This window comes from Nannobrachium achirus (genome assembly GCF_963921795.1).
Source record: "Nannobrachium achirus genome assembly, chromosome: 16".
Classification (NCBI taxonomy): domain Eukaryota; kingdom Metazoa; phylum Chordata; class Actinopteri; order Myctophiformes; family Myctophidae; genus Nannobrachium; species Nannobrachium achirus.
In genome coordinates, this window is record NC_137823.1 from 57,898,325 (window position 1) to 57,914,066 (window position 15,742).

General features: G+C 43.8%; 1 protein-coding gene across 1 annotated transcript in view; it reads right to left on the reverse strand.

Annotated features, from left to right (window-relative positions):
• Positions 1-1,390: 1,390 nt before the first annotated feature.
• LOC308300503 (intraflagellar transport protein 172 homolog) overlaps positions 1,391-15,742 on the reverse strand; it is a gene marked incomplete at both ends in the record, with an annotated part of 87,921 nt that continues 73,569 nt past the window's right edge. Inside the window, 10 exons of the mRNA XM_080744346.1 lie at positions 1,391-1,480; positions 4,629-4,720; positions 7,999-8,152; positions 9,182-9,280; positions 9,520-9,579; positions 10,682-10,777; positions 11,418-11,537; positions 12,785-12,895; positions 13,338-13,454; positions 15,564-15,650. Of these exons, the coding sequence (XP_080600472.1) occupies positions 1,391-1,480; positions 4,629-4,720; positions 7,999-8,152; positions 9,182-9,280; positions 9,520-9,579; positions 10,682-10,777; positions 11,418-11,537; positions 12,785-12,895; positions 13,338-13,454; positions 15,564-15,650 (1,026 nt within the window). The remainder of the gene's footprint in view (positions 1,481-4,628; positions 4,721-7,998; positions 8,153-9,181; positions 9,281-9,519; positions 9,580-10,681; positions 10,778-11,417; positions 11,538-12,784; positions 12,896-13,337; positions 13,455-15,563; positions 15,651-15,742) is intronic.

Below are 15,742 nucleotides of genomic sequence, written 5' to 3' on the forward strand. Positions count from 1 at the left end.
TGATGCTAAGAGTGCTTCACACACACAAAAAAATACGTTAATAAATGCGCTGGTTGCGTCACTCGTGTCTGTTGTCAAGGAAATGACAGTCTTCGTGATGGCGTACACTCAGGCCTAACAAACGCAGGCCACAGTTCCTAAGCGCAAAACTCCCCACGCTGTTGTCACATTGGATTAGAAGCAGAACGGTGACTCTCCTCGCCAGTAAACCACTGCTGGGAGATGCGGCTCCACTCTAGATAACTACGGGACCGCAGAGGATTGTCTATAAAGATCCCATAAAGATGTGTTAAGAGCCAGCGTGTGCAGGCAGCAGCGCTGCACTCCACTAACAGGACCCACGATATCGTCGTTGTCGGGTGGAAACCTCGTATCTCCCAAGTTGAATTTTTGTACGTTCTTTCGCAAAGTAAAGCCCTGCGTCATCATACAAGGCAGTCGCACAAAAGTAGTGAAAACAGCAGATCTACAAGCACACAACGCCTCGCGGTGTCGAGGCGTTGTGTGCTTGTAGATTGGCTGTTTTCACTAAATCGTTTTTTAAAATGATAAATGCAAAACGAACGGTTTTGGACATACAAGGTTTTCACCCGACAACGACGACATGCAGAGAAGGAGGGATAGAGAGATATGAGGAGGAGGAGGAGGGGGAGGAGGAGGAGGGGCCAGAGGTCTGAAGGGAGAGCGCGGACGGACGGATGGATTAAATATTTCAAAGCCCGGGGCGGCGGTTTGGAGAGAACATCAGAGTGGTGAGATGGCAGCGCGAGGTATAAAGGGGTTGAGTAGGGGGGCTTGGAGTGCTGTGTGTGTGTGTGTGTGTGCGTGCGCGCGCGCTCGCGCATGTGTGTGTGTGTGTGTGTGTGTGTGTGTGTGTGTGCAAGCACGCAAGGGCGTCACAAGGGGGGGGAGTGGGACTGAGTTACTAGGGCCCAAGGTGGAGGGGCCTTAATTATTTTATACTTTAGCTATTGAAACATAAGCAGATATACCGAGTGCCGCGCTGCGAGCTTGTAGATCTACTATTTTTGAAAAGTTGTGAAAATATTTTTTTTTAAGCCAACTAAACTTTTGCTTCTGGGGGGTCCCTGGAACTAAATATTTTGAGATGGGGGTCCGTGGCCAAATACATATCATTTTGGGGGTCCTTCACATGAAAAAGTTTGAGCACCAGTCCACTGACATAGAAAACATAGGTTTTTAAAAAAAAAACCTTCTAAGACGATTTTTCAAAAATAGCAGATCTACAAGCTCGCAGCGCGGCACTCGGTGCCGCGCTGCGAGCTTGTATATCTGCTATTTTTCAACAGTTAAAAGCACAAAATAACGCAGTGAATCCTTGTACCCAGGGCCCAGAATTCAGTGTGACACCCCTGTGTCCAACAGCCAATCAATGGAAGGAGAATCCCGAGGCCGGCAGGCCTCCGCACCATTGGCTGATAAACGTCAGGACATCCTGGCATTCTGGACTGTGAGTGGTCTGGAAGAGAAAGAGGGAGGGACATGTGCAACAACCAATCAAAAAACACACTCAGGGACACATGGTATGCTGCTTGTTGTGTGGTGCAGATGAGAGTGTATTTTGCGCGTGAAAACGTCTGTGTGTGTGTGTGTGTGTGTGTGTGTGTGTGTGTGTGTGTGTGTGTGTGTGTGTGTGTGTGTGTCTGTGTGTGTGTGTGTCGTCATGGAAATTATGAAGTGTGTAGTAAAACATTTAATGAACAAAGATATTATTTGATCTATGACTCTATGTCAGTCATACTGTGTGACTATTAGGTGTCACTGTTTCCCGGGGCACAATGCATGAGTGGATGTCCTGCGGCTGTTAACATATTCTTGACATAGCACAGTGATGCGAGTTCCTATATCCTGGTTCTCGTAATGTATTGTCACCTATGTCTTCCTATGTTGTGGGTGGGGGTTTAACATAACCATTTGATTCTGTTTGGTAGGCCTGGCCTTAAGAGTATATAGCTGACAGTATGACTTGTATAAGGAACTGTACCCAGGGAGCGGTGGGATTGGACTGAGGCCATGAGGCCGTTAGGGCAGACAAGGTTGAAGCCTTGTGATTGTCATATTCTGTTTAAATGGACCTGTTGCTATTTTCTCTAAATAAATCAAACATCTACAACTCGTCACCTTGGATTGGACTCCATATTTCTCTTTTACAGTGTGTGTGTGTGTGTGTGTGTGTGTGTGTGTGTGTGTGTGTGTGTGTGTGTGTGTGTGTGTGTGTGCGTGTGCGTGCGTGCATGTCTACTCTGTTTGGGAACCAGGAGGGCTAAGTGTGGTCTACTTCAGGGGGTCTTCAACGTTTTCAGGCCAAGGACCCCCTTAGCTGAGAGGGAGTTACAGCAGGGACCCCCTCTACATATTCGATTTCACAGCTAGATTCATAGACTTGTTTGACAGCACTGTCATCTGTCAGTGTTGGATTTGTGTTAAAGGAGTAGTTCACCCCCAAAATGACTTTTTTTCTATTGATTACTCATGCCATGGAGAGTAGAGTTCAATAATATTTTTTGGTTTTTGTCACATTCCTATGACAAATTTTATTCGAGTAAATGTACCCCCATTGATTCCGGATGGGGACCCGTTTCGAAACGGGTCCCCATCGGGAACGAATGGGGGTAAATTTATTGTTATCACATTTTTGTCTTAGGAATGCGACAAAAAACTAAAAATATTATTGAACTCCAGTCTCCATGGCGTGACTAATCAATAGAAAAAAAGTCATTTTGGGGGTGAACTACTCCTTTAATGTGTTTTTCTTTCAGACATTTAAATTGTCGATACTAAGTAAACCTTAAGCAGATCTACAAGCTCTCAACGCCTCGCGCTGCGAGGCGTTGAGAGCTTGTAGATCTGCTTTTTTTGGCTGAAGTTCTCCACAGAATCGGGATGTGAGGGTTCAAGTTGTTAATTTAAAACAATTATCCCATCAATCAAAGATTCGAAGGCCCCCCTGTAGTAACTCTGAGGACCCCCTACTAGGGGTCCTGTGGACCCCCTGTCGAAGACCCCTGGTCTACTTTGCTAATCACACCTGTGAAATGTTGGGAGGACTGCGTGCTGAGCGAGGATGAGATAAAGTAGTGAACCATCATTAGCCAAGGTCTCTAAAGATTCATACGCTATTACAGCATATCAGAGCTGGGTTGCGAACATGTGTGTGTGTGTGTGTGTGTGTGTGTGTGTGTGTGTGTGTGTGTGTGTGTGTGTGTGTGTGTGTGTGTGGGTGTGTGTGTGTGTCTGTGTGTGTGTGTGTGTGTGTGTGTGTGTGTGTGTGTGTGTGTGTGTGTGTGTGTGTGTGTGTTTGGGAGGGGGGGCGGGGGGGGAGGCAGTATGATCAAAGGTGTGGATCAATTATGAATCAAACAAGGTCCTTGCTTCATGCTGTTCAGCAGAGGCTGCATCATGAGAACGGCTGGATGGGAATCTTCCCCGCTCTTATTCAAACTCTCCTGGGCCCCACTTAATGCACCCCTAAAACTCTCCTTCACAGCACAGCTCACGTTAATTGCGGTTTGGGCCGCTTAAGTTCTTTTCTTTTCAAACTGAAAGCTTCATACGGTTGTTTGTGTTGAGTTGATAACTCGTCAAAGTCCTTTGAGGTCACTGAACTCCCCATAGCTTAATTAACTTAACTCATTCGTAGTTTACGGCCGAGGAGCCCGAAGATTTTTCTATGTCTTTCACTGCTGGCTTCTCCTACCTGTTAACGCGGGCGCTAATCCAGTTCCCATCGTACTTTTTCAATTGATCAATAAGTTCTCCATCTGTAAGCCGTGGTGTTTACACAGAAAGCTAACGGGCCGTAATAGAGGACGGACCATCCGCTTCCGGTTTGCGGCCTCAATGTTAATCGGTCCGCTCCATAATGTGTCCGTGTAGAAACCGATCCCGGAGCATTAGTTCCGGCCTATTTTAGTTCGGCTTCGATAAATTATTATTTTTTAATTAAAGCTTATTAAATCTTCAGGTTCCTCGGGCATGGCAGAGAAGCCCTACAAAGGGGTATTTTTTTGGCAGAGGTTGAGTTAAGAACAAATAAATCAGGTTGGAACTGTTAGTACAAATAAGGAATTTAAGCTTTTTAAAGGGGATTTCCTACCAAAAATAAATATGCATCTTATTTTCCTAAGCATACTGAAAGTTAAAATGTAGTCAAAATGCTTCAATTTAGAGAGCAGATGTAATTTTCAATTTGCTAGCCTTCAAGTTAGTTATTTTCAAATCTGGCGGGCTCTTCCTGGAACACTGCTGTTCAAAATATATCAACATCACTTTATAAACTAACGGCCGAAAAAGCCGCCCTCCTCTCATTGAAAATGAATTACTAGGAGGCGGTGACCGCGCCTAGTCTGGTGGGCACCTAAGCCTCGGCTTTCCTGAGTGTATCATTTTAGTTGACCTTGTACCAGTGAACTGTACTGTCATGAAACTGTACCTTTTCCCTATGCAGACTTCTAATAAATACTGCAATCAATCAATCAATCAATCAATCAATCAATAAATCAATCAATCAATCAATCAATCAATAAATCCAGGGTAACTCTCCATCCCCTCCTTCTGTCTGTCTGTCTGTCTGTCTGTCTGTCTGTCTGTCTGTCTGTCTGTCTCACCTTGGTGGCCATGAGGAACTTGTTCCAGTCGTCCTTGTTGGCCGCCTTCCCTGGGGTTTTGAAGTCCATTTTGTTCCTCAACACCGGGTAGCCTGGGGTGAACAGAGAGAGAACAAACAGATCCATGAATACCATGCTGAGAATCAGAGGCAGGAGAAACTAACACCAGCACTGCTTCATTCTTACCTCCCTGAAACAATAGTCTGGTGTTGAGAATGTGTGCAGGGGCGTCACAAGGGCGGGAGGGGTTAGTGGGACTGAGTTACTAGGGCCCATAGCTCAGGGGTAGAGAAACCGCTATTAGAGCACGAAGGGTTCCCGAAGGGTTCCCAGTTCGAATCCGGGCTCCCCCTGAGTTAATGTCGAAGGGTCCTTGGGCAAGACTCTGAACCTCTAGTTGCTCCCGGTGAGTAGGTTGGTGCCTTGCATGGTTAACTCCGCCACCGGTGTATGAATGTGTGCGTGAATGGGTGAATGTAATGCACAATCTCTGTAAAGCGCTTTGGATAAAAAGTGCTATATAAATGCACCATTTACCATTTACAAGGGTGGGAGGGGTTAGTGGGACCAGTGGTGAAAGTGAGCCGGAACGGCCGGAACCCCCGTTCCGTTAAAACATTTGGAGCCGGAACGGAGTTCCGTTAAGAAAGGGAGAAGCCAGCTGTCAAAAATCCCATGTTAAAAATAACCTGCCACAAACGCACGTCCAGGAAGAAAACAATAGCCTATACTAAAGTCAGATTAACATACAGTAGGCTACACAAGTGTTACTAGTTAGACTATATTTTCTGATAAAGTGCTTCTAAATTATTCCCGTGGGTTTGTGTAGGTCAGTGTAATCGATTCGGTTTGTTTCAGTGTTTGACACGGAGCGGGTAGGTGGGACGTTCGTGAACGAATCGAGTCGTTTGAACGGCTCTTTGAAATGAACGATATAGGATTCGGTTCACAGTAGGGAGCCGTTCCTTCGAATGAGCCAGTCTTTTGAACGGCTCTTTGAAAGGAACGGATCCTAGAGATCCGGCTCACTTCAAAGAGCCATAAATCCCATCTCTAGGAGAGACTCGTCGTGTCTGTGGCACTGTGCCTGCCATGGTGCCTGCATGCGATGCAGCCTTAACCCTTAAGCTGCAGAATAGACCAAAATGATTCTATTCTGCATCTTTGGAAATACCCCAGTAAAGTATAGGCTATACTTAAAACCTGTACTTAAATACAGTACTTTAGTAAATGTAGACTACTTAGTTACTTTAGATAACTGGTTATAATAATATTAATAATAATATATTATATTATCTGGAATGTAGAGCTTTCAAACATGCATTACATGTGTGTGGGGGCCTGGGGTGACAACAAAAAAGAGAGCAGGATATGGTGACAGGATAGAATAATGTTGCTCTATCAGCATTTCTTTCTTTGTTGATGCTGCTACTGTATGTGTTTATGTGGATATACTAAACAAAATGTTGTTGTACAGTGACCATAAACATCTTATCTTATCTTAGGTGATTCTGCTAGCCCTACTGCTATACCCTTCTGTATGGAACAATGAACAATATGAAGAGTCTTATTATAGATAGGCCTATTTCCTTTAGGATTTCAATCATGTTTCATGTTACAGTTAGTGTAATGCCGTTGCCTTTCAGGTGTAGGACCTGTAGTGTTTTTATTGTGTGTATAACTATGCCAAAATGCAGTTATCTATGCATTTCAGGGGTTTTGGGGGGTTAGAGCCTCCCAATTTTTTCCGGCCGCGCAGCTTCGCCGCGCGGCCAATTTTGGGACAGTTCCGGCAAGAATTTCAAACCACTTTCACCACTGAGTGGGACTGAGTTACTAGGGCCCAAGGTGGAGGGGCCTTAATTACTTTAGCTATTGAAAAATAGCAGATCTACAAGCTCGCAGCGCGGCACTCGGTGCCGAGCTTGTAGATCTGCTATTTTTGAAGTTGTGAAAATGTGTGCAGCTAAAATTCCGCTTCTGGGGGGGGGGGGGGGGGTCCCTGGAACTAAATATTTTGAGATCGGGGTCTGTGGCCAAATACATATCATTTTGGGGGTTCTTCACATGAAGAAGTCTGAGCACCACTGACATAGAAACATAGGTTTTTTTGAAAAACCTTAGAATGATTTGAAATATTCAAAGACAAATGTTCAAGATTTTAAAAATAGCAGATCTACAAGCTGGCAGCGCAGCTCTTCCCCCCCCCCCCCCCCCCCCCTATGAAGAACATTCATGGGGGCCCCGCAGTTTACAGTTTAGGCATTTAGCAGACGCTTTTAATCCAAAGCGACTTACAATAAGCAGATAATACATCACTATAATAAACAAGATAATATGTCAGAACATCAACAACAATATAACAAATGCATATGAATATCAATAAAAAAACAACAACACTATAATCAGTAAAGAAAAAAAGGATTCTAAAAAAACCTAAAAACAAATGCTAACTAGCTACTGTACATGTATGGTCATTGAGTGTTTCAGTAGTGCTATGGGTTTAGGTGGAGTTTGAAAAGGTGAGTCTTCAGTCCACGGCGAAAGCTAGCGAGTGAGTCCGTTGTTCTAAGTGGAACAGGGAGTTTTATTCCACAGCTTGGGGGCCAGGAGGGCAAACTGTCTCGGACGAGTGGATTTTTGTCCTGGGGCTTTTAGTGATGGTTCAAAAATCCACTCGTCCGAGAAACCGCAGTGAATCCTTGTACCCAGGGCCCAGAATTTGGTGCAACACCCCTGGCAGCCAGAGTTTTAACTAAAACTAAGATAAGAGAACATATTACTCCAGTCTTAGCATCGCTACACTGGCTCCCGGTTGTTTTTAGGATTGATTTTAAAATACTTTTACTTGTTTATAAAGCTCTAAATGGTCTGGCACCTTCGTACCTCTATGACTGCCTGCATAGATATGTTCCAACCCGCCCACTCAGGTCTTCTAGTGCAGACCTACTTGAGACGCCAACAATGACATATAAAAAATATGGTGAAGCAGCTTTCTGCTTCTACGGACCGACAGCCTGGAATAAACTCCCACTACACCTAAGACAGGCAGCCTCGGTGGATAGCTTTAAAGCACAGCTCAAGACCTATTTCTTTACTCTTGCTTTTAGCTGAATGTTTAAATCCCTGTGCTGCTAATTGACGTCCGCACTGTTCTGAAATTGTTATTTCTCTGCTTAATTGTAATAATTTTAATTATTTCTTTTTATTCTGTATTTTTTATTTTATTTTACTTTTTCTCTGTTAAGCACTTGTGCTTCATTTTCTGCTCTGTAAAGCGCTTTGAGCTGCATTTCATGTCATGAAAGGTGCTATACAAATAAAGTTGTATTATTATTATTATTATTATGAATGTGTGTGTGTGATGTACCAGTGATGACGCAGGGCAGAGAGCGGATGCCGCTGTTGACGGCGATCAGCGACGCCTCGTACGTGTCTCTCTCGTCGCGCGGCAGAACCTGCTCCACTCGCTGGTCCATGGACACGGTCAGCACCCAGTCACGGATCTCCTCGCGCTGGCTTTCCTGTCACATGCACGCACACGCACGCACGCACACACACACGCACGGAGAGAATAGAAAATGGACCCAGGAAAACAGCTGCCATCACAAATCACAAACCTGTGCAAGCGCACAAATATACTGCGCATGTGTGCAATATGGTACATTCAAGAGTTAATTGAACACTCTGAATTTTACAGTGTATCGTTAGGCCTCATAGCATAATTGTCATATCATTTTCAGAAAATAATCCATAAAAAAGAAATCACTATCTGTCACTATCTTTGACTTTAGGAAATCATTTTGCCTTTATTTACAGTATATACAGTATGCCTAACTCTACTCTCCTAACACTGCTGATTCATCCTGTGTTAGTGCCTAGTATGTCCTCAGCCTATCAGAACGCTCTGACTAAGGCAGATAGGTTAACACTTTGCAAGCCACGGGGAGCCCCTTAATATTAAAACCGGTATATACCGGACATCTGAGCAAGGATGTCTCAGCCGCGCCGTCTTTTACCGTACTGGGTCATTAAAAACAAAATAAATGATTTTTATCCGAAAATCGGCGATTGTCTAACCTTCCCTAGTCACCGCTCGTCCATCTATAGCTCATGGCTGCTCTGACATGAACCGGAAGTGACGTCAGGTCCATTCCATGCAGAGGCTTCCTAGCAGCCGTCCGTTTACTGTTTAGACGATAACATTAGCATAGCTGGAGTGCTAAGGGCTAAGCTAGCCAAAATGGTCACATCGACAGTTCAGTCATACCTGGACAATATGCTTGGATTATATGCACACGGATCACGCACGCAAAACGCACGGGGAGAAGACGCCTCGGCCAAAACCGCCACTTTATGCCGATGGAGATCCCGGGGGATCGAAAAAAAAGAAAAAACAACGGCGACGTCCAAGAAGGAAGGGTGGCGGGCTCATGTTTATAAACATAATATTATGTCTCAGATCATAATACAATAATAGAAATGTCACGGCTAATCTATCAACAGCCATTCTATTTCGGCTAGCAAACTGTTAACAGAGGTGGGCGTCTTACGGTGACATGGAGCTTGGAGGGTACAGGGACCTCAAAGGGGATGTCAGTGTCCTGGAAGTCTGAGTGGTCCAGGGCGTCCAAGGTGCCCTCGTCAATACCCTGGAGAGAGAGAGAGAGAGAGAGAGAGAGAGAGAGAGAGGGAGGGAGAGGGAGGGAGAGAGAGAGAGAGAGAGGGAGGGAGGGAGGGAGAGAGAGAGAGAGAGAGAGAGAGAGAGAGAGAGACAGACACACACACACACACACATGTCCATGATTCCGTTGAGAAAAAACAAAACAAAAAAAAACGTGTCTGATATTGGAGGCTGTGCAAAGAGGTGATCTTTGATTGGCTAACTCACGTCTGCCAGATCCAGGAAGTGGTTGAGGAAGATGAACGCCATGTTCTCCCAGCCAATCGCCTGTGAGGGAATGGAGAAGCAGAAAATGAAGCAATAAGCCACAAGAGGCATGTGGTTATCTCGTATTTTATAATGGCTGAGAGGTCTCCAACCCAACATGAAAAATCATAAGACACCAATTAAAACTGTTCTATTTCACTAATAATTCAATACAAGGTCTGCAAGAAAGTAGTTCCCAGCTTTTTTGCCAACAACACAGGTGCAGATAATTGGTGCACTGTGGAACACATGTGGAAAGAAATAACACACCTGGGTTTGATATAAACTGCTTCAAGGTGTGGGTTATAGTCTCATATACCACAGCAATTAAAGGGAAATCAGCCAATCAGAATCAAGGAATGGAACTAGCCGTTTTAGAAGGACACATTTCCACTGAGGACACTGCGTGCTGTCTTGGGCACTCCACTCATAGCAAAACAAAACACGAAATATATGAAAATACAGCAACTACAGAAACTGTAGACATGTGTAACACACAGTGTGTGTGTGTGTGTGTGTGTGTGTGTGTGTGTGTGTGTGTGTGTGTGTGTGTGTGTGTGTGTGTGTGTGTTTTGTGTCAAGGGTTAAGGGTACACTAGTAAAAATTCACTGACACAATACACTGGGTTTACCGATCAAGTGAGGAAAATCTAAAGCTCCCAGTTCAACAAATCATATGAGTCACCAAAAAAGGAGTACAAAGCCCCTCTCCTTCCACTCAGTGTGTTTTATTTACACTGGGGAAAAGGTTTCTCACAATTCAAACCGCTGGCGTAGTAGCCTGGGGTTCGACTACCGCCTTTGCTGCATGTCACTCCCCATCTATTTCCTCATTTCCTGTCCGCCTACTATCCTACCAATAAAAAGCATAAAAAAGGCCAAACATAAATCTTTAAAAAAGAACATTCAAATCTGATGTCAAGAGATGTTTTACATGTCAGAGGTCAAGCACAGTATGTAAAACATACAAAAATGTAATAAAATCCCAATCATTTTTGTTCACTATATCTCTGAAAAGAAGTGTCCGATTCTATAAGAACTGGATCAGAATGTTGAGTTTGATACTTGCTTGGAGCTGAGAACCTTTTTCACCGTAGCGTGACTTTGCTATCAGTGTTCTTACCCTGCAGGCCATGCCGGCCTCGTAGAAGGCCTTATCAGCAGGAACCAGCTCTGTGTGGCGCAGCAGAGAGACTGACAGCTTGGTGGAGATGCTCACCTGCAAACACAGGAGTGAATCTGATGTTGCTCAAAGAAAACCCCACCCCATTACATTTATCCTAGTAAGACGCCTAAAGGGCAAGGTCGCGCCACAGTGATGTGGACATCATGGATGTGGACATCAGGGATCTTCATATATGGGCATAAAAGGGATTTGTTCCCCTGGCATCACAGGGATCTCCATATCTCCATATATGGGCATAAAAGGGATTTGTTCCCCTGGCATCACAGGGATCTCCATATCTCCATATATGGGCATAAAAGGGATTTGTTCCCCCTGGCATCACAGGGATCTCTCTAACAGGGCATCATTAATATTGATGACATCAGGGAACTCCATATATGGGCATAACAGGGATTCTGTTAGTGTGACATCACAGTGAAGCCAGAGCGTGATGTCAGAGCAGCAAACCCATAGACCGTAAAAATGTGTACACGTCTACACGCAGACAAGCTGTGACATTTCTCATGGTAAACTGCGACCTTCGGTCGCGATAAAACATACAGTTCTTACACATGAATGATTTCTGCAATCATGTGACACTACATGCTAGATAATGTAAATATGATATATGATAGTGTTTCTTACTAACATACTGTAAGCAGTGTGTGTGTGTGCATGCATGTTGTTCTCATACCAGCTGATCCACTCCCTTGGCAGCAGACCTCGCTGCACAGCAGTGAGCAACCAGCAGCATCTCCTCAAACTCCTCCTGGGCTGGAGAGTTTGCTTCTGCAGACTTGGAGAGGTTGTCACACTGGAGAGCAAAACAAATAAACCTGTAAATCTTTCTCAGTCTTAGCAAGAGGTTAGAACATTGAGGCTTGTGGCTGGATTTAGGCCTAGAATTGTTGAATGCTTTAACCAGTGAAAAATAGCAGATATACAAGCTCACAGCGCGGCACCGAGTGCCGCGCTGCGAGCTTGTAGATCTGCTATTTTTTAAAAAGTCGTGAAAATGTGTGCAAATCTTTGAATATACAAAGCGAACGTTTGTAACACAAATTTTGCTTCTGGGGGGGGGGGGGGGGGGGGGGGAACTAGATATTTTGAGATGCAGGTCCGTGGCCAAATACATATCATTTTGGGGCTCCTTCACATGAAAAAGTTTGAGAACCACTGACATAGTAGTCTCTCAAGAACAGACTAACTGAGCTCCAGTTAAGTGAAAAGGACCTTTTCTTTGACGATGGCTGGCCAGATTGACATAGGTTTTTCAAAAAACCTTAGAAGGATTCAAAAGACACTTATAGAATTGGGTCAAAATTCTAATTTTCACGATTTTTCAAAAATAGCAGATCTACAAGCTCGCAGCGCGACACCGAGTGCAGCGTGAGCTTGTATATCTTCTATTTTTCAATAGTTAAAGCATAAAATAATGATACACAATAATGTGTACCCGTTCTAAATGGGTTAAGTAAAGTGTGTGTCTGGGGAAAATGTGGGCATGGAAAGTGATGGAGAAACATAAATACATACGGTACATATTCTGTAGATTCCCACACCCAGTGACATTAACATTACACAGAGAAATACACAGAAGACATGCTATAATTTTTTTGCCACCTAATATTATTGATCTCTTCACATTAGAACATTTATTTTCACCACTTGAACCCTATCGTCCATATTCTGAGAACTTTAGCCAAAAATAGCAGATCTGCTATTTTCGTCAAAGAGGTTTGGTGTAGAGGGGGAAAAGAGCAGACTAAGTACAAAGTGAAAGGTCAAGTGTATTCAAGTGGCTAAATATCTGAAAACACAAATTGACATGAATCCAAAATACACTGATGATTGTGCTGTCAAACGATGAAACTAAATGGAATCTCTGAAAAGGTAGTGGGGGTCCCTGCTTCATCTCTCTCTCTCAACTAAGGGGTCCTTGGCCTGAAAACATTGAAGACCCCTGCCTTAGAACAATGGGGTGAAGTTTCCCTTTAATTGAACTCAGAAAGGGTCAAAATGCTGTGTTAATATTTTGATGCTCCAGTGTCTTGTTTTTACCAGAAGCAGCAGCACATCGCGGAGGTCGGCCCACATGCGGTACGACTCGGCAGCATCCGTCCCCAACAGGTTCAACAAGTCCATGAACAGACGCTTGTATATGTTGAAGTTCTGATGAGAGAGACGAGTACACAGTAAAATACCCATTTTACTGGATTCGGATACATTTATATACTCTCTGAATTACAAATGAATATAGTATGTATATCTATAGTATGAATAGTATGTACAGTATACTCTCTAGTGACTAGGCAGGAATAGGATATAGACAGAATGGCCAATTACTGACAGTTTATATGTAAATACTAAATATCTATAATCTCATGTTATGAATGTGCCAAAATTTCACATTGATCACATGAAATGTATTATCTAAAACATTTCAATATATATATAGGCTCTGTGGACCTTTGATAATGATAGGCTATGGTGTAAGTCAGACTGTCACCTTTAGAAGCGAAAGCATCAATTTAAGACAGCGACAACAGTGGAGAATGTTAAATGTGCGTGTTGTGACTGTGTGTAGCTGGGGGTTGGGTGTGATGGTGTGTACCTGGGTGTTGGGCGGTGCTCCGTGGCGTATGAACAGACCCAGAGCCTGCGATGGCTTCCCGTCCTTGATCAGCTCCGTGGCGTACAGCGCTACGTACTTGTGGAGGATCTTAAAGTCCTACAAACACAACAACGAGCGCACACACCAACATTATATTCAAGTAAGACTCCCTAATCGGGAGATAAGCGTCAAGTCACATGTATACACAAATAGAAATACTGTGTTCCGCTTTACGTGATTTTAGGGCAAAATCTGTAGTGTGCAAAAATGTGTATGAAAAAAATCGGCCTGATGGTGGCGCTAAATGGGACAGATTCATGCTGATGACATGACTCTAGAAATACTGTGTACCGCTCTGCGTGATTTTAGGGAAAAATCTGTAGGAGCAGTGTCCAAAAACGTGTTTTGCAAGAATCGAGGCTAGAAGAGGCCGGGCCATATGAGAAATGAGGGGTGGAGGTTGTGGTTTGGCAGCCAAGGAGTGTGTGTGCAAAGTTTGGCATGGATAGGGGCAACAGTGGCGGAGATATGAGTAGGGGAAAAGTGTGACGCGACGGACAGACTGACAGCCGGTGGAGTTTCTGATAGTAACTGTGACCTGACGGTCGCTGTAACAAGAAATGTCTTCAAATATGTGTTAACCTCTGTTTCTCAATGGGTACTGGAGACAGCTAGGGATCCTTGAGGGGGTTAACAACCATGGTGCCAAACTCATTCAGTAACGAGTTAAGGCCACTAGATGTCACCCTGCCAAAAGGAGTTGTCTCGTCCAGAGACGAGACAACGAAGGGTTAACTGTACGTGCTGCAGCCTGCCCTCTGAATGACCTGAGTCCATACGTCACCCCGCAGCAGAGAGAGAGAGAGAGAGAGAGAGAGAGAGAGAGAGAGAGAGAGAGAGAGAGGAAAAAAGGCATGCGCTGGTTGCATTGTTTTCCATTCTACTCTGAAACATAAAAAGGGCTTTATCTCTGAATGAGGTGAAAAGAACGCCAGGGAAGCAGAGATATGATTGTTTTCACGGCGACACTATAACGCGATGGTCGGCTCCAGTTTGGATTTTAGTTTCGCAAGCTTTTGTAAACAAAGGGATTATCTTCCTCAATCGTCAGTGAACACCCACGTGCACACGCACAAAGCTTCCGAGGCTCTTCAAAATAAAGCGTGAGTGAACGGCGGCAGCAGCAACAGCTAGAAATGTTATAAACCTGAGCAGCCCATGTGTTAAAGGGGGTCTCTGAGGAACCAAATGGACCCTAACAGGTCTGTTAACTCCAATACCGTACAAATAGATTAGTAAACTCTTAGTTTAATTGGGAAATCATATCAAACGGGGGCCCTTGAAATAAAAAAGCTAGAGAATCACTGACTTATGACCTCATTACTCAGTGACTTGCAGAGACGATTTTAGAACATGGACATTTTTACAATTTAGCAAACAACTTCTGTCTGACCATCAGGAGAGTTAAAAAGTATGATTAAATTATTTTCAGAATGCATTCTATTGCTTATGAAACTGCCATTTAATCTCAATAGAAGAGATAGTGACTAATGATTGCCAATTTGGTTCGAGTGGTCTCGGGGGCATCCAATAATAATCATAATGAACTAATTATAATATTATCCCATTTAGAACGGGTACACATCATTGTGTATCATTATATTTATGCTTTAACTATTGAAAAATAGCAGATATACAAGCTCACAGCGCGGCACCGAGTGCCGCGCTGCGAGCTTGTAGATCTGCTATTTTTGAAAAATCGGGAAAATTTGAATTTTGACCCGATTCTATAAGTGTCTTTTGAATCCTTCTAAGACTTTTTGAAACACCTATGTTTCTATGTCAGCAATCTGGCCAGCCATCGTCAAAGAAAAGATCCTTTTCACTGAAATGGAGCTCAGTTAGTCTGTTCTTGAGAGACTACTATGTCAGTGGTTCTCGAACCTTTTCATGTGAAGGACCCCCAAAATGATATGTATTTGGCCATGGACCCGCATCTCAAAATATTTAGTTCCAGGGACCACCCAGAAGCAAAATTTGAGTTGCAAACGTTCGCTTTGAAAATACATACATTCAAAGATTTGCACACATTTTCACGACTTTTTCAAAAATAGCAGATCTACAAGCTCGCAGTGCGGCACTCGGCTTGTATATCTGCTATTTTTCACCGGTTAAAGCATTCAATAATTCTAGGCCTAAATGGGTTTTAATGAAGCCGTTGTTTACCTGTTTCGAGGCCGTCTCCAGACATTTGTCCCACTGGCCTCTCTCTGCATACATGTCCAGCGCTGCCATCACATCCACGCCCACAAGCTGGAACACAACACAACGCACACACAGTCGTTACATTTTTAAATAAAGCAATGGTGATTTACTAAAAGGGGGAATGTCAAGAAAGGCCTAAT